The sequence below is a fragment of the Babylonia areolata genome, chromosome 10, assembly GCF_041734735.1.
Source record: "Babylonia areolata isolate BAREFJ2019XMU chromosome 10, ASM4173473v1, whole genome shotgun sequence".
NCBI lineage: Eukaryota > Metazoa > Mollusca > Gastropoda > Neogastropoda > Buccinidae > Babylonia > Babylonia areolata.
The window spans coordinates 14,760,639-14,780,444 of record NC_134885.1 but is presented as its reverse complement, the minus strand read 5'-3'; the positions used below and the strand labels follow the sequence as shown (position 1 = coordinate 14,780,444).

General features: G+C 39.9%; 1 protein-coding gene across 1 annotated transcript in view; it reads left to right on the top strand.

The window, feature by feature from the left end:
* The window catches only part of LOC143286665 (cell surface hyaluronidase CEMIP2-like), a 104,366-nt gene that overhangs the window by 63,137 nt on the left and 21,423 nt on the right, over positions 1 to 19,806 (top strand). The window contains 6 exon segments of the mRNA XM_076594301.1: positions 1,774 to 1,995; positions 9,271 to 9,379; positions 9,617 to 9,737; positions 10,863 to 11,033; positions 14,498 to 14,660; positions 19,346 to 19,478. Coding sequence (XP_076450416.1) covers positions 1,774 to 1,995; positions 9,271 to 9,379; positions 9,617 to 9,737; positions 10,863 to 11,033; positions 14,498 to 14,660; positions 19,346 to 19,478 — 919 coding nt within the window.

The following is a 19,806-nucleotide window of genomic DNA, read 5'->3' as shown; positions in this document are numbered from 1 at the left end:
GGAATTGTTTTTAATCATTTACAGTTCGGCATATATCATTTTAATCGTGAGTCAACGAAGCCTTACATACATCAAAATGTGACATGTACATTGACTTATGAATGTTGATTTTTTTTAATTTACTTTTTACAATCATTATCAGTTATTGCTTCTTCCTTTCTAACATCAAACTTGGTCCGGATTGATTAATTTATAACTTTGCATAACCTGTTCGTAAGCACTTTTGCCAATATCCTATAGTCTACGTTCGTTAGAGTGACTCGTCTCCAGTTATATACATTATTACGCGGTAATTCTCTGCCTTTGTTTGATAGTTTAATATTCAGTGTTCCTGTGCATGAACATTACTTCGTCTGCAAACGATTCATTGAAAGAATTAATTGTTGTTGTTTTTTTTAATCTAACCCAAAAGAACTTAATGAATTATGTGCTTAACCAGTACCTACCTGGGTACGACCCATTTTTCATTTGTTTCAAGGCATTGCTGATTTCGTCGTCTTTTACTTGTCCATCACACAACGATGCTCCATCTTTATCTAACTTTGTTAATTGTTAATCTTTCACTAAATCGTCTGTTGCTTGTGTACCGTTTTCAATTGATGTTGTCTGATTGTTGGGATCTGAATAAAACCTGACTTGTTCTTCTAATATTCCCATTTGATTTGATATCATTTCTCCGTTATTTATGCAAATACTTGTCATAACATTTATATTTGATCTTGATTTTTCTAAGCGGGGGAAGAATTTGTACTTTTTCTCCTTCCTCGACCCACTTATATCGAGCTGTTACTTGTGCACCTGTTGCTTTATTGAGCTCAAGAAGCTCCAGTTGTTGTTTTCTGTTTAAAATGTTTTCATGTATCTCTTCATTGTTGTGTCCATTTGATAACTTCTTTTTTTTCTAAATCATATAACTGCTTTAGTAATATTTAATCTTTATTATTTCTTCCACAAGCATTATTTTACCACGCTATATGCAAAACCCCATTTTATTTTGCACAGTTCCGTTAGTTCTATTGATTTACCTTGGTTTCCTTATCAGCCAGAAACTGATCAAGAAAGTTGTTCATAGGCTGTACAAACAGAGGGTCCTTCAAAAGTCAGTTATGGTTCAAATGCCATAAACCTAGACCTCCATCAAACATGGAAAAATTAAGTTCTGTAATAATTGCCTGATGATCAGTATTAGGGATAACATACTATTACAACTGACAACGGATTGTAACATTTCTTGACAAGCAAAAACAGCCGAGTATGGAAGCTAGAAATGGGTTGTAATCTACATCAGGTGTAATCATTCTGTTTCGTGACATCCTGAAAACTGAGGGCAACAACTGTTTCTTTGAGATCAGCGACGTCTGCTTTGGATGTGAATGACCTGAAATTATGTCCAGCTCAATGTTAATTGATGTGTTAATGCACACAGTGTTAGTAATCGTTCAATAACACAATCGTTTAGTGTATTCTAAAGTGTTTTAAAAAAAGAAAGTTTTTCAACATTTTCACTTTGTGCATAAACATTGACTTTGGTGAAAGTTGAATCGTCTTTGACACCTGAAACAATTAATAATCGATCAATTTCTTTCAGAGGTTAAACGGTTTCAGAAAAGTGATTCCACGATCATCTCCCCTTGACTATGTCCTGCCCCTTTGTGATGTATTATTATCAGGGTGCACACCAAGCTTATACCATTCGAGAGCGTGTTTTTACCCGGAAACTATCGTATCGTGTGAGTTGAGCTTAACAGGAAGAATGACTGGCACCCGTTACAGGAAGACAACGTGCGGCACTGGGTGTTCCAAGGCGCCGATGGCCAGAACGACTGGGTGTGGAAGGACGGCAACAAAGGGGTGTATCTACTGGACAAGGACGGGCACCTGACGGGCACCCCCAATACCTCCATCATACCCAACTTCCCGATCTTCTCCGGGGATGAGTGCCAGGAGAGGAAGGACTGGGGGGACATGCTGGTCTGTCCTTATCGATATGTCAAGGTTTGTGTTTTGTTTTGTGGTCCGATAAGTCAAGGTTTGTGTTTTGTTTTGTGGTCTGATAAGTCAAGGTTTGTGTTTGTTTTGTGGTCTGATAAGTCAAGGTTTGTGTTTGTTTTGTGGTCTGATAAGTCAAGGTTTGTGTTTTGTTTTGTGGTCTGATAAGTCAAGGTTTGTGTTTTGTTTTGTGGTCTGATAAGTCAAGGTTTGTGTTTGTTTTGTGGTCTGATACGTCAAGGTTTGTGTTTGTTTTGTGGTCTGATAAGTCAAGGTTTGTGTTTGTTTTGTGGTATGATAAGTCAAGGTTTGTGTTTGTTTTGTGGTCTGATACGTCAAGGTTTGTGTTTTGTTTTGTGGTCTGATACGTCAAGGTTTGTGTTTTGTTTTGTGGTCAGATACGTCAAGGTTTGTGTTTGTTTTGTAGTCTGATAAGTCAAGGTTTGTGTTTGTTTTGTGGTCTGATACGTCAAGGTTTGTTTTTCTTTTCTGATCTGATACGTCAAGGTTTGTGTTTGTTTTGTGGTCTGATACGTCAGGGTTTGTGTTTGTTTTGTAGTCTGATAAGTCAAGGTTTGTGTTTGTTTTGTGGTCTGATACGTCAAGGTTTGTGTTGTGTCTTGTGGTCTGATACGTTATGGTTTGTTTTGTGGTCTGATACATCAATGTTTGTGTTGTGTCCTGTCGTCCTATGTTGCAATGTTTGTGGTCTGATGCATCAATGTTTTTGTTGTGTCTTATGGTTTGATACGTCAAGGTTTGTGTGGTGTCTTGTGGTCTGATACGTCAAGGTTTGTGTTTGTTTTGTGGTTTCATACGTCAAGGTTTGTGTTGTGTCTTGTAGTCTGATACGTGAAGGTTTGTGTTGTGTCTTGTGGTTTGATACGCCAAGGTTTGTGTTGTGTCTTGTGGTCTGATACGTCAAGGTTTGTGTTTGTTTTGTGGTCTGATACATCAAGGTTTGTGTTTGTTTTGTGGTCTGATGTGTCAATGTTTGTGTTGTGTCTTGTAATTTGATACGTCATGGTTTGTGTTTAAGTTGTGGTCTGATATATCAATGTTTTTGTTTGTTTTGTGGTCTGATACGTCAAGGTTTGTGTTTTGTTTTGTGGTCTGATACGCCAATGTTTGTGTTTTGTTTTGTGGTCTTATACGTCAAGGTTTGTGTTTGTTTTATGGTCTGATACGTCAAGGTTTGTGTTATATTTTGTGGTCTGATAAGTCAAGGTTTGTGTTTATTTTGTGGTCTGATACGTCAAGATTTGTGTTTTGTTTTGTGGTCTGATAAGTCAAGGTTTGTGTTTTGTTTTGTGGTCTGATAAGTCAAGGTTTGTGTTTGTTTTGTGGTCTGATACGTCAAGGTTTGTAACTGTTTTGTGATCTGAAACGACAAGGTTTGTGTTTGTTTTGTGGTCTGATACGCCAATGTTTGTGTTTTGTTTTGTGGTCTTATACGTCAAGGTTTGTGTTTGTTTTGTGGTCTGATACGTCAAGATTTGTGTTTTGTTTTGTGGTTTGATAAGTCAAGGTTTGTGGTTTGTTTTGTGGTCTGATAAGTCAAGGTTTGTGTTTGTTTTGTGGTCTGATACGTCAAGGTTTGTAATTGTTTTGTGATCTGAAACGTCAAGGTTTGTGTTTGCTTCGTGGTCAGATACGTCAGGGTTTGTGTTTGTTTTGTGGTGTGATAAGTCAAGGTTTGTGCTTGTTTTGTAGTCTGATACGTCAAGGTTTGTGTTTGTTTTATGGTCTGATACGTCAGGGTTTGTGTTTGTTTTGTGGTCTGATACGTCAGGGTTTGTGTTTGTTTTGTGTCCTGATACGTCAAGGTTTGTGTTTGTTTTGTGGTCTGATAAGTCAAGGTTTGTGTTTGTTTTGTGGTCTGATACGTCAAGGTTTGTGTTTGTTTTGTGGTCTGATACGTCAAGGTTTGTGTTTTGTTTTGTGGTCTGATACGTTTTGTGGTCTGATACGTCAAGGTTTGTTTTGTTTTGTGGTCTGATACGTCAAGGTTTGTGTTTGTTTTGTGGTCTGATACGTCAAGGTTTGTGTTTGTTTTATGGTCTGATGCGTCAAGGTTTGTGTGGTGTCTTGTGGTCTAATACGTCAAGGTTTGTGTTGTGTCCTGTTGTCTGATGTTGCAATGTTTGTGGTCTGATGCATCAATGTTTTTGTTGTGTCTTATGGTTTGATACGTCAAGGTTTGTGTGGTGTCTTGTGGTCTGATACGTCAAGGTTTGTGTTTGTTTTGTGGTTTCATACGTCAAGGTTTGTGTTGTGTCTTGTAGTCTGATACGTCAAGGTTTGTGTTGTGTCTTGTGGTTTGATATGCCAAGGTTTGTGTTGTGTCTTGTGGTCTGATACGTCAAGGTTTGTGTTTGTTTTGTGGTCTGATACATCAATGTTTGTGTTTGTTTTGTGGTCTGATGTGTCAATGTTTGTGTTGTGTCTTGTAATTTGATACGTCATGGTTTGTGTTTAAGTTGTGGTCTGATATATCAATGTTTTTGTTTGTTTTGTGGTCTGATACGTCAAGGTTTGTGTTTTGTTTTGTGGTCTGATACGTCAAGGTTTGTGTTTTGTTTTGTGGTCTGATAAGTCAAGGTTTGTGTATATTTTGTGGTCTGATACGTCAAGGTTTGTGTTTTGTTTTGTGGTCTGATAAGTCAAGGTTTGTGTTTTGTTTTGTGGTCTGATAAGTCGAGGTTTGTGTTTGTTTTCTGGTCCGATAAGTCAAGGTTTGTGTTTGTTTTGTGGTCTGATAAGTCAAGGTTTGTGTTTGTTTTGTGGTCTGATACTTCAGAGTTTGTATCCGTTTTGTGGTCTGATACGTCAAGGTTTGTGTTTCTTTTTTGATCTGATACGTCAAGGTTTGTGTTTGTTTTGTGGTCAGATACGTCAGGGTTTGTGTTTGTTTTGTGGTCTGATAAGTCAAGGTTTGTGTTTGTTTTGTGGTCTGATACGTTAAGGTTTGTGTTTGTTTTTTGGTCTGATACGTCAAGGTTTGTGTTTGTTTTGTGGTCTGATACGTCAAGGTTTGTGTTTGTTTTGTGGTCTGATACGTCAAGGTTTGTGTTTGTTTTGTGGTGTGATACGTCAAGGTTTGTGTTTGTTTTATGGTTTGATACGTCAAGGTTTGTGTTATGTCTTGTGGTCTGATATGCCTAGGCTTGTGTTTGTTTTGTGGTCTGATACGTCAATGTTTGTGTTGTGTCCTGTCGTCTGATGTTGCAATGTTTGTGGTCTGAAGCATCAATGTTTTTTGTTGTGTCTTATGGTTTGATACGTCAAGGTTTGTGTGGTGTCTTGTGGCCTGATACGTCAAGGTTTGTGTTTCTTTTGTGGTTTCATACGTCACGGTTTGTGTTGTGTCTTGTAGTCTGATACGTCAAGGTTTGTGTTGTGTCTTGTGGTTTGATACGCCAAGGTTTGTGTTGTGTCTTGTGGTCTGATACGTCAGTGTTTGTGTTTGTTTTGTGGTCTGATAAGTCAAGGTTTGTGTTTGTTTTGTGGTCTGATGTGTCAATGTTTGTGTTGTGTCTTGTGGTTTGATACGTCATGGTTTGTGTTTAAGTTGTGGTCTGATATATCAGTGTTTGTGTTTGTTTTGTCGTCTGATACGTCAAGGTTTGTGTTGTGTCTTGTGATCTGATATGTCAATGTTTGTGTTATTTGTTGTGGTTTGATGTGTCAGTGTGTTGTATCTTGTGGTCTGATGTGTCAATGTTTGTGTTTGTGTTGTGGGCTGATGTGTCAATGTTGTGTTGTGTCTTGTGATCTGATACGTTAATGTTTGTGTTGTGTCTTGTGGTTGATGTGTCAATGTTTGTGTTTGTGTTGTGGTCTGATGCGTCAATGTTTGTGGTGTGATACATCAATGTTGTATTTGTTTTGTGGTCTGATACATCATTGTTGTATTTGTTTTGTGGTCTGATACATCAGTGTTGTGTTTGTTTTGTGGTCTGATACATCAATGTTGTATTTGTTTTGTGGTCTGATACATCAGTGTTGTATTTGTTTTGTGGTCTGATACATCAGTGTTGTGTTTGTTTTGTGGTCTGATACATCAGTGTTGTATTTGTTTTGTGGTCTGATACATCAATGTTGTATTTGTTTTGTGGTCTGATACATCAGTGTTGTATTTGTTTTGTGGTCTGATACATCAGTGTTGTGTTTGTTTTGTGGTCTTATACATCAGTGTTGTGTTTGTTTTGTGGTCTGATACATCAGTGTTGTGTTTGTTTTGTGGTCTGATACATCAGTGTTGTGTTGTGTCTGCTGGTCCAATGTGTCAATGTTTGTGTTGTGTGTTGTGGTCTGATGTGTCAATGTTTGTGTTGTGTATTGTGGTCTGATGTGTCAATGTTTTTGTTGTGTATTGTGGTCTGATGTGTCAATGTTTGTGTTGTTTGTTGTGGTCTGATGTGTCAATGTTTGTGTTGTGTGTTGTGGTCTGATTTGTCAAGGTTTGTGGTGTGATGCGTTACTGTTTGCATTGTGACTGTGTTTCATACATGTCAATGTTTGTGTGTGTCTGAGATATGATATGTTATGGGTTACATTGTGTCTGTTATATAATACCGCAATGATTGTATTGTGTCTTATTATGTGAAACGTCAGTGTTTTGTCTGAGATCTGATATTGTGCCTGTGATATGATGCGTTAATGTTTGTATGACATGATACGTTAATGTTTGTATTGTGTCTGTGATATGATACGTTAATGTTTGTATTGTGTCTGTGATATGATACGTTAATGTTTGTATTGTGTCTATGATATACGTTAATGTTTGTTGTGTCTGTGATATGATACGTTAATGTTTGTATTGTGTCTATGATATGATACGTTAATGTTTGTATTGTGTCTATGATATGATACGTTAATGTTTGTATTGTGTCTATGATATGGTACGTTAATGTTTGTATCGTGTCTGTAATATGATACGTTAATGTTTGTATTGTGTCTGTGATATGATACTTTAATGTTTGTATTGTCTGTGATATGATACGTTAATGTTTGTATTGTGTCTGTGATACGATACGTTAATGTTTGTATTGTGTCTGTGATATGATACGTTAATGTTTGTATTGTGTCTGTGATATGATACGTTAATGTTTGTATTGTGTCTGTGATATGATACGTTAATGTTTGTATTGTGTCTATGATATGATACGCCAATGTGTGTATTGTGTCTGTGTTGTGATGCGTCATTGTCTGTGATCTGATATAACAATATTTTGTATTCTATCTATAATTGTGATACGTCAATATTTGTGCTGTATTGTAGCTATGTTATGATTCGTCAAAGATTATGTTGTGTCTGAGGTTTGATTCGTCAGCTTGTGCATTGTATCTATGATTGCATTGTGTCTGTCATGTGATACGTCAATGTAGGCAGATAGGAAAGCAAATACGCTTACAGGCAGAAAACAAAGACGAAGAAAAGGTGGCACTGCACTGTAGCAACAATACGATACAATGTTTCTATCGTGTCAGCGATCTGATTCTTCATAGTTCGTATTATTGCCTTGTAATTTGATACGTCAAAATTTGTATTGTGTCGGTGATCTTACATGACAATGTTTTGTATGTATTTGTTTGTGATGTGATGCGTCAGTTTTTAGTGATGACGAGGAGGAGGAAGACGAGGAAGATGAGGAGGAGGGTATTTTTAACGATGACTTCTTTGATAATGACGATGACGATGACGATGATGATGATGATGATGGTGGTGGTGGTGGTGGTGGTGGTGGTGTGTGTGTGTGTGTGTGTGTGTGTATGTGTGTGTGTGTTGTGTGTGTGTGTGTGTGTGTGTGAGAGAGAGAGAGAGAGAGAGAGAGAGAGAGAGCACGTGTGAGTGTGTGTGTGTGTGTGAGAGAGAGAGAGAGAGAGAGAAGGAGCACGTGTGTGTGTGTGTGTGTGTGTGTGTGTACGTGCGTGTGTGTGTGTGTGTGTGTGTGTGTGTGTGTGTGTGTGTGTGTGTGTGCACGCGTGTGTGTGTGTGTGTCAGTGTCTATGTGTCTGTGTTTGTGCGTGCGCGCGCGCTCGTGTGTGTGTGTGTGTGTGTGACTCGACTCGAGTTCAGTTATTGTTATAAAATCCTTAAGGATTAATAGACACAACAAAGAACAAAAGGAACAAAGAAAGAAAAGGTAATCCAATACGCATGCAATGAAATACATATTTGGCGAGTGTTTTTGACAGTCATCGCAATTGAATAAAACACTTGGTTTCAGGATATTGTTTTGTGAATTGGATAGTCGTTTTTTGTTTTGTTTTTTGTTTTTTATTTTGTTGTAGAAGTGTAATCTGTTGTGTTCAGTTTTCGTCTGTTTCCCAAACTGTATATATCTATTTCTTAGTTTTTGACGTAATGTGAATTTAAGTCTGCTGTTACTAAATGTAGACTGATTAATCCAAACATGACCTAACCCTACATTGGGAAGAATATTTTTTTTACAAATATTATCCAGGGGTTTTCAATTGTGTCTGGTTGGTTCACCATGGATATATAAACCATTTTGATATGGCTATCATCATGTGCACCCAGAATGTGAGTTCAGTGGTCAAGAAATCTACGTGCAATATGAATTCCAATTGGTAATCTGCCCAATTCTGCTACAGTTGGCAGATTCGTTGTTTTAGAATGTACCCATAGGAGCAGTTTTCAAAATTTTATGTGCATTTGTTCATGTGGATGTTTCGAAGAAATACAGTTTCTATAGAAATCTGTCATTCCTGTATTGAATGAACCGGTAGTTTTAGTTTTAGCCCGTGGGAACCAAATCTCGGATCCATATGATAATATAGATAAAACGAGCGAATGAAAAATCTGCTGCACAGAATCCAAACGAATATTTTGCTTTTTAACTATTCGTCGGAGGGAATGTGCTGCTTTTCATGCCTGTTTGGCGAGGTGTTTCGGGGCGTAAGAGAATGTTCCAGTTTTGTGAAATAATATACTCAAGTACTTGTAATGATCAGTTGTCTGGAATATATCATTTCCAAATGTGAAAATAACAGGCACTTTTGGATCGGTGTGTGTGAAAACTATTACTTTAGTTTTCTCTATGTTGATTTTTAGACCCCAGTTTTCACAATATAAAGTGAGTTTATCCAGTTTGTTTTGCAGTCCTATCTTTGTCGTGGACAAAATTACAAGGTCATCAGCAAATAGTAAGCACGAAACAATATCATTTTTGTCATGGCCTGTGGATGGTGAGTCAGTGTGTGTACGTGTGTGTGTGTGTGTGTGTGTGTGTGTGTGTGTGTGTGTGTGTGCAGATGGAGATTCTGGGTTCTGGTGGCAACTTGGACCGCAGCTTGTCTAAAAGTTACCCCATGATAATACGGCGGGATGACAGCCCTTACAACAAGGCCTACTCTATCATGGGTAAACACGCCTGTGTCTCTCTGTCTCTGACTCTCTCCCTCGTTTGTTTGTGTCTCCGACTTGTTTAAGTGTATGATGATGCTTGTTTGCTCGCTTGGGGTTCTTTGATATTGTTTTTAAGGGTTTGACATCACAGTTTTTGTCTGTATCGTGTGTCAGAAAAGATGTCTGTGTGTAATGATTCAGTGCCCCCCACTGGGTGCACGAAATAAACTTTTCTCCTTGCTTTGTGTGAAGGCGAGATCCGGAATGAGTACTTGCTGCGCACTCAGCGCTCTTACATCCTTGATTTCAACAATTCCTTGCCGGGCGCCGCCTTCCCCAGCCAGATCAAGGTCTTTGGTTATGGGGTGGAGAAGTAAGGACTGCACAGCTTTTTCTTCCTCTTAAAACCTTATTTTCCCTCTACAGAAAGACTTCTGTTTCTGGAGAAAGGGGGTGGAGAAGTAAGGACTGGACATTTTTTTTTCTTCTTAAAGCCTTCTTTTCTTTCTACAAAAAGACTTCTATTTGTGGAGAAAGTCATAAACATAGTCTCTGCACCCCCACCCTAACTAGTTACCCGTTCTTCAACATCTATTTGGATCTGTTATTTCCTTGTCCACTAAAAGGCTGCGCTATTTAAGAGAGAGGAATAACAGGGCAAATGAAGAAAAGGATTTGTTTTTTGTGACTCGGTGTGGGACACGAAAACTTTTGTTCGTGCGTTTCGTGTGATTGACGGTGGATGGCAAAGCTGGAACTGACATATCCAAAGATGTATCGACTGATCAGTAACTTACTTAATCTTCCATGTCTATGCATGTTGACAGGCATCTAAAGTATATCATGTTAAGATTCAGCGATTCTCTGAACTATTTGTTCGTCAGGATGGCTGTAGACAGTCTAACCTTTGTGATATAGTTTGTTCACATTGCAGAGAAAGGAAGATGGAGTCCATTTTGTGCTCAATCGTTCAGAACAAATATGTATCAAAGCAATTAATTCCAGGAAAATATTTCAAACACATTTGTTTATTTAAGCTTTCCTGTTAATGTCATCTACAAAAAATATCTTTTTAAACAGTTCAGGCGTGATCCGTATTAAGCTTTTGAACCGCGAAGTGCCTTCGTAAGAACATGAACATTATGTGTGCCTTGGTACGCGACTTTCAGTTCTGCATGTGTATCCATATCCCCCTTCTACAGCCTTTGTGAATAAAACATTTTGAACTTGAGTCTCTCTGCTTCTCCCCGTTTCACTCCCCTCTCCCTCTCTCCCTCTATTTCTCTGTCCCTCACTCACACACACACACACACACACACACACACACACACACATACACACACACACACACGTACACACACACACACACACACACACACACACACACACACACACACACTTAAAAGAACGGGGTGAGGGAGAAAGTGGGAACACAGCTTGGGGGAGAATAATCGCGGAGTCTGCTGGTGACAGACTGGTTGTCCTGTGAACGTTTCAGAGGAGATGTAGTGCGCGTTGGAATCTGTCAGCCAAAGGACGTGGAAAGCTTCGACATCACCATGTTCTATCCCGCGAGAGTGTCCAAGAAAAACGCCACCTTTGTCAACAGTCTGGATGAACTGGATGCGGATATCACCGGGAATGCTTTCTTCCACGACAAGACCAACGGGTGTGTAACCAGGTGTTATGTGCATGTATAGCGTTTTGCAGAGCAACGTCTGTTGTGTTGTGTGTCCAGTGTGGTGTTGTTGTGCTGCGCTCTGCTTTCGTTGTGAAGTGTTGTATTGTTCTGTACTGTGGTGTTGTGCTGTACTGTGTTAACAGTTCTTTGCTGCACTATGATGTGCCGTTATAAAGCATTGTGTTGCCCTTGTTGTGTGCCGTTATGCGTTATGTTATGTGCTATTGTGTTGGATTGTGTTGTGAAGGGTTGTATTGTGTTTTGATGTGCAATGCTGTGCTGTGCTGTGCTGTGCTGCGTTGCGTTATGCTGCGATGTGCTGTACTGCACTGCGTTGCATTACGTTGGTTAGTGTTCTGCTGTGCTGTGCTGTGCTGTTGTGCTTCTTCCATTTCAAGGAAGTGTGTGACTGGATGTTGTGTGCATACTTTCTGTATTACAGAGCAACGTCTGTTGTGTGTCCGGTGTGGTGTTATTGTGCTGCGTTGTGCTATGCTGTGCTGTGCTATGCTATGCTATGCTACGCTGTGCTGTGCTGTGCTGTGGTGTGTTCGACCGCTCTGAAAGTAAGCTATTTTAGATCAGTGGGTGTGTTGTATTGTGTCCGGTGTGGTGTTGTGTTGTTGTGCTTCTTCCAAGACAAGAACAACGGTGTATCATTGTGTTGTGTTGTACTGTGTTGTATCGTGTCGTGTTGTGTTGTGCTTCTTCCAAGACGAGAACAACGGTGTATCATTGTATCGTGTTGTACTGTGTTGTATCGTATCGTGTCGTGTCTTGATGTTTTGTGCTTCTTCATGGACACGGACAACAGGTAACTGGGCTTTATGGACACTGCCACACAGAGCAACGTGAATTGAGACATACTGCACTGTGTCGCTGGCTTCTGCATATTGAACTACATACATGAGACATACTGCACTGTGTGTCGCTGACTTCTACATAGTTCAGATTTCAAATCACATATGAGGATAAAAACTGCAACTGAGATGTTCCAAATACGTGTTCTGCAGTGGAAAGGGGGTCATTCAGGTATAACGGATGCATGCAGTGGAGGACATTGTTTATCAGCAGACTCACGTGCTCTTACGTCACGTCATGCTCTGTGCCCTTCCTCACAGTTGAAACTTTCAACAAATGTTCTCATCAGCCGTCTAGATGTGATCCCATTCTCCCTCTTCTTCTGCGTTCAGTGGCTGCAATTCTCACGTTCACTCGTACCCATGAGTGGGTACGTGTGTATTTACGTGCATGACCGTTTATACCTCGGCAACCATACGGATGTGCATGCTGGGTATGTTTTTGTTACCATAACCCACCAAGCACTGACAGGCATTGTGGGACCTTTTTGTCCCACAGTTGGACATTTTGTTTCCCATATTTCTGTGATTAATGATGGAGGTGATAAAGATGCTGGTTTAGGGATCATTTAGGTTTGGGACTACTTGAAAAGGCTGTGCTCTCATGATATATCTCGGCGTCAACGAAGCTGAGAGATACAGATACCTGCAGTGCTGGTCAGGAAAGCTTGGGCAATACTCCGAATGACGAATCCATGAAGTAGATGACCCTCGACTGTGTGGTCCCACATAAGCCCATAGCACACTTTGCGGGCCGAAAAACCACCACCTCAGATGGAGATCGAATCGAACCCGCGTCCATACAGTCGCCAATCAACGACGCTAGCCACTTCGCCACCAACTGCACAACTGTGCCTTTGAGAATGTTGCTCGATACTACATTGTGGGTTCCATCTCTTCCCATTTGACCTTGCTACTAAGTGGGTGAGGAGACAGGATAAGGAAAAGATAGATAGCGAGTTCAGTCATCAGTCTCCAGTCTCACTCTCTCAACAAACAAAAACAGACAAGGAATTTCCTCCCGAGCCAATTATAATTATAAAGACAAAATGAAAAAAATCACTCACGCACAATCTCTTTCGCCTGCACAACAGTTATTGCAATCATTGTGTTTTTTTTCTAAACCACGGAACAAATTGAGTGTCACAAATCACAAGTCTCTCCATGCACAGCAGTTGTTTTGGTTCGATCCAATCCACAGGATCGCACTCAGTCCTAGGCCGGCCAGTTAACAGTCTGCTTACAGTACACAATGTCCACCCCACACAACTCGTGGGACACTTGGGCACCTCCTCCACCGCTGAACACACCAGTTCCAACAGGGGGTCCCTCCACTCCGTGGCCGGTCAACATGGAGCCCTGATAACATTTTTTTCGTGATTTCAGTTCTTGGCACACTCCGTTTAAGTCTCTTCCTTCCTTCACACTGAACGAGTCTCCATCTAATTCTCTTCACTATTCCCCCTTTCATTTCACTGTCTCCGTATGTCTTTTTCTTACATTTACTGTCCTTTCACACCACCCATGCATTTATACCATTTTCCAATTAATAATACAATATTCATTTAAGAGTGTCACTACATTTTATAAATGTACAGAAAAAGCATTGATTTATTACAAAGCAAAACATTTCAAAACTCTCTACAAAAACTACTAACTTCTCAATAACTATTTAATTACAGTTTGAATCATGAATGAATATATCCAGCGACTAACCATTGAATAAAGGAATGAATATATCCAGCGACTAACCATTGAATAAAGGATAAAATGAAAACATTATTTTCCCCCACCTGATGTACGGAACAGTCAAAGATTCACTCCAGCCTCTCAAAGACTCATTTCACCCGAGCTCTGACAAATTCAGACTGAGGTTACTGCACATACATGTACGCACACACACACATGAACACATACAGCTCACAATTCACCTACACTTGCCACGTGCAAACCTTATTTTCACATTAGTAACAGGTATTTGAAATATGAAAATGATATTTCTCTTTTCTCCTCTCTAACCACAGGCACTGGTAACTCACTTTGTCACAGATCTCTTGAAACACCTGAACACGGAGAAACACAGCATGTTCTCTTCAAGTTCCAGTTCCACTTGATGTCTTGTACTGTACTACTTTTTGTCACGACCGATTTCTCTGCCTGAAGTTCGGGCTGCTCTCCAGTGTTCATCGTCTCATTCGAAAGACTATCATCTAGATCACTCCTCAAAGTCTAGTGGAGGGTTCATAGACTAAAGGTCCCATAGCCTTTACGGCCATCGGGGCAGTGAATTCCTATCCACTGTGTCTAAGGCTTGGCAAAAGAAGGCGGGGCCCAATCCTCTCCTTCTTCCCACTTATACATTATTCATACGGGTGAAAATCCCGGTCCGTATATTTTTTAGGGGGATTCCAACCCGTGGACACCCGTTTCATGTCCGGCACACTACCACCAGGCCACAGCTCCACACTGGCTGTGCTGGATTTCAGAGACCGATCAAGAGCAGACATTTCTTCATTAAAATTGTACAACAACAACAAAATCTATCTGTGTGTGTGTGTGTGTGTGTGTGTGTGTGTGTGTGTGTGTGTGCAGTATTCTGTTCTTCAAGATGATCAGTTTTCATATGGACACAAACGAAACTCAGCAATGTCCTGACGGCAAGTGCTTCAGACTGGTCATCTTTCCGCGCGGTGGGACCCTCACCAAGCTCAGGAAGTGTGGCCGCCTAGACATCAAACCCTTCCCGGACACAAGCGTAAGTGTAGTGATTTTTTTTTTTTTTTTTTTTTTTTTTTTTGTACAGGGAAAAACAGTTTTTCAGAATATGTCGTCTCCTTTGAACCGGGACAATACTACATGTCAGTATGTGGTCTCCTTTGAACCGGGATAATACTACATGTCAGTATGTGGTCTCCTTTGAACCGGGACAATACTACATGTCAGAATATGTGGTCTCCTTTGAACCGGGACAATACTACATGTCAGTATGTGGTCTCCTTTGAACCGGGACAATACTACATGTCAGTATGTGGTCTCCTTTGAACCGGGACTATACTACGCGTCAGTCAGTGCACGTGATCTCTTTTGAATATGGACCATACTGCACATCAGAATATGCGATATCTTTTGAATATGGACCACACATCACGTCAGAATATGTGGTCCCTTTTGAGCAGGGACAATATGGTGAATCAGCATATTTGTTTTTCTTTTCAAATATTCCTTTTCAGTGGTCGTTTCTAAAATCAAGACAATTGCGTCAGGTGGAATGCATTTGGAAGACGACACGATAAACTTGAGAGTTTGTATTAAATAGTACATTTCTTGATATAAAAAGTTCCCATCAACCACCAATACCAGTTTATGCAGTAATGAATGAAAACACTTAAGGTGACAATCGATACGAAAGTAACCAAGCAGTCCTAGCATAAACTGGGAAAAATACGGAAATGACCCACCCACTTCATTGAGACAGATGTTTTTTTTCTTGGCATTTGTGACCAACAGTCTGATGACTGTGTGCACTGTAAAGTCTGTAGGAGTGTGTCCTAATACTTGTTGGAGTAATCAATACTTCTCTTAATCACTTATGCGTCTTGTGAACAGTTCCAGAGCCTGCATTGGCGGACAGATTAGCGGCATATTTCTGATGAAATATGAACAACATGACAACTTTTCGCTCTTGTGGTCTCATGCTTATTTTCTCTTTTATTCTAGTGAATCGGTTATATACATAATATAATATATATACATAATATAATAACCCTATGTATCGGTTGTGTGTGTGTGTGTGTGTGTGTGTGTGTGTGTGTGTGTGTGTGTGTGCGCGCGCGCGCGCGCGCGTGCGAGCGCCTGTGTGTGTATGTGTGTGTGTGTGTGTGTGTGTGTGTGTGATAAGCTTTACCAAATTCATTTTCACAGGAAATGTTTTTTCGACACCAGATTAACCTAAAAAAATAAGAAATCAGCCATTTCCACACATTCACATTATAATAACAATGTGCTAATGGGAAGGGCACAAAGTTATGAAAAAGCCAAAAATGTTTCTGAAGTCAGATTACTATTATATTTTCTTTTCTTTTCCACAACGCTTAGCACTTTTATCTGATATGCTGACACACTGATTAGTAGCAGTCAATTTATCAGTTTTAGTTCCAATAGTAATTTCTTCTGTTTAGTATGAACTTTACATTAAAGTGTACATCTGCGAACAGTAACAAAATTCCGCCAGGTGCTGGGTTATCACCAATCTGAATACACTGTGTTGATTTTTTTTCTGAACGTGTCTGACTCGTCTAAAATATTAGAGTGCAAAATGACTCAATGAATTGAAAGCCTGTTGTGTTTTACACTCATTGTAAAGGTATTGCACTATCTATTCACCCATGCGGTCGTTTTATCAGTAAAAATAGCACATGAGCGTCTTCGTGTTATGCATATTCATAAAATTGTACGTGCATAATTGTAATTACCAGCAACATATTATTGGAAGTAGGCGAAGGAAACAGCTAGATTTTATTCAGAGAATGATTTGTGAATATGCCTTATCACTAACTTTTTGATGTCCATGAACGACCATTTAAATCAACAATTCTTCGGTCCAGAATTTGTTAACTCGCACTACGCACTGCGTGCCGCGGTTTTAAAAGTCTCCGATTTTTTTTTTAAACGAGGCTCGCTTCCTCAACTTCCGCTATTATTTTGAGATTCGTATATTTTCAACATGCATCTCTACGGATTCCGACAAAAGTTCCTTGGCCTATGGATTTGGTTTTGATTTGTGTAAATGGATTCACACCTTTTACAAAGATATAGAATCATATATCATTCTGAACGGTAAAGTATCCAAAGGCTTGAAAATACAAAGAGGATGCCGCCAGGGAGATCCAATTTAACCCAATCTGTTTATATTATGCTCAGAAATCTTGGCGTGCAAGATTAGGGAAGATGAAGAAATTAAAGGCATAAATTTATTTGATATTATCTTTAAGATTAGTCAGTTTGCTGATGATACAACATTCACATTAGAAGGAGATAAAGAATCATATGAAAAGTTGTTTGAAACACTAGAGGGATTTGAGGAATTTTCAGGACTAAAAATTAACTATGATAAAACATTGAATGTCTGGTTAGGGATAATGAAGAACTCAAAACACCGGTATCTACCAGAAAATAAAATAAAATGGAACCCCCCAAAATATAAACTTTTAGGCATCTGGTTCGCAAAAGATCTATCAAAAATAACTGAAGTGAATACAAAAGATACATTGATAGAAGCTAAGAAACTTTTCAAGATTTGGTCAAAACGTACATGTACACCCCTTGGTAGAATTGCTATTTTAAAATCACATATACAAAGGGATAAATCAGCTGCAGAAACTGTGCTATGGATGATGAAACAGATAAGATTAAAAGAATATATAGAGTATATAATGAGATTAAAAGAATATATACAGTATATAATGTTGGAAACGGAGGTGTGTGTGTTCCAAATATACAAAAGTACAGAGAGGCTCTAAAAATGTAATGGATTTGGAAACTACACTCAAGAACAGCAAAGTGGGGAAAAAAAACACTCTTAGTCAAATCCCCAGAAATCAACTCCCTGGATCTGTATGGACCAAGAAAAATTGTAAACGTTTAATGTAATAGATTCTGGAAAGATGTATATTGGGCAAATGAGAATTTTACAAAACATGTTAGGTTAAAAGAAGCACAAGAAGCACTCGTAGAACCACTTTTTCATAACGACAAATTTAAAGTCGGTAATAAAAACTGGACAAGTAAAGGTATTTTTCTGGTTACAGATATTGTGGATTAAAATGGGTGCTTCCTTAGTCATAAAGAAGAGCTACAAGAACCTTCTGAACATCCTGCAGGTGATGCGTCCATGACTGACTGTGTACGAGTATGTCATCGAAGAAGTTGACAGCAGACTCCCCTATCTTGAGTCAAATGTAGCAGGTGCTGTAACTAACCCAAAAGGCATCCTCACCCATTGGAAAAGTCCCATCGGTGTCTGAAACGCAGTCTTATGACGATCTTCTGGCTTGACAACGATCTGCCAATATCCTTTCGTCAAATCCAGCTTGGTGAAAAAGTTTGCAGACTTCAGCCTTGAAAACAACTGTTCCTGATCGGAAATAGGTTCAGCATCTGTTACTGTCACTTTGTTCAATTCTCTGTAGTCACAGCAAAACCTTGTTGTGCCATCGGTTTTCTTTACAAGCACAACCGAATGGCAATGGGTATTGCTTTCTATGAACTGGCTGGTCAGTGGTGAGATGAATCTCATGAGAAACGTCCAATGAACAGCAGCCTGGTTCAGTAGTCAGAATTCGTGAAAACGAAGCGAACAACTCTTGTATTTCTGTTAGCTGAACTGAAGACAAATCCGGATCAAAAAGAACGTCTTGGGATGTCTCTTTTTCCGATGACGGCAGAGCGGAAGGTTGTATCTGAGTATCATCGAATTCCTCCGTGTCTGAGATAACTGCCACCATTCCCATAACAGATGGGATTTTGGAAGGAACGTATGGGACAGCTGGTTGTAGTTTTTCTGTCTGATATAAACGATGATGGCAAAATGTCCTCAAAGTCAACATGGTCTCCACAAACAGAGACTGGTGGAGTTTCTTCCTTCCGTCTGAAAAATTTCTTCAGCATGTTGGGGTGGAAAATTTTCCTTCTGCCGCCCATATCAATGACGTAGTCGTAGTCCAGCTTCTCTACGACTTTGTAAGGACCTTTCCATCTCATCAGCAGCTTGTTGGTAGATGAGGGAAGAAACACTAGCACCTCATCGCCCACTTTGAAGGATCGATGTCTTGTTGTTCTGTCATGGTAGTGTTTCTGAATCCGCCTGGAATGTTCAACTGTATCATGAGCTAGTGAAGACATTTCCGCGATAGTATTCCGCAGGTTGAAGACGTACTCACAGACGGTACTTGCTTCTTCGGAATTATCTTGACCTGTCCAAGAGTCTGCCAAGAAGTCGATTGGTCCACGAGGACGACGTCCCAAGAGTAATTCAAGGGGACAAAATCCTGTTGAATCCTGTTGAATCGTTCGGCATCTCACGGCATGAGAACAACACCGCAGGGATGTATCGATGCCACAGTCTGGGTTGATCCTGAATGAGTTTTCGCAAGATTGGCTTCAGTGTTCCATGAAATCTCTCCACAATACCATTCGATTGTGCATGGTAGGGAGACGAGTGGATACTTTTGATGGACAGCAGACGAAGAAATTCAGAAAACATCTCTGACTTGAACTGCGACCCATTGTCAGACAGAAGTTCTTTCGGAAACCGTAGTCGGCAAAAGACTGAAAACAGTGCATCAGCCACTGAAACCGAGTCAATGTTCTTCAATGGAATGGCTTCCGGATATCGTGTTGCCACATCCACAATTGACAGCAGATATCTATGCCCCTCCTCAGATGATGGAGAAACAGAACCCACAATATCCACTGCGACTCTGCAGAAAGGTTCCTCAATCCTCGGCATACTCTCCAGAGGAATATCTGGAGTACGACCTTTTGCTGCACATTTTTGACATGTCGCACAAGTCTGGCAATACTGCCTCACATCCCGGGTAACACCAGGCCACCAAAATCGATTTTGTACTCTGCCTAATGTCTTCCGGACCCCACAGTGACCTGCCAATAGTCCATCATGAGCCATGAACAGTACTTTTTCCTTAAGAGATGCAGGGACAACCACTTGCTCCACATGAGTCCCATTCTTGGAGAATTGCCGAAGCAGAATATCATTCTGACGGAAAAAAGAAAACGACCATTTTCCTTACAATTTGAACCAATTTTTATATATGATATAAATTATTTTATCAAGTGAGATCAAAAACTAGATATTGCAATGAATTAGGATACCACTATGAAAC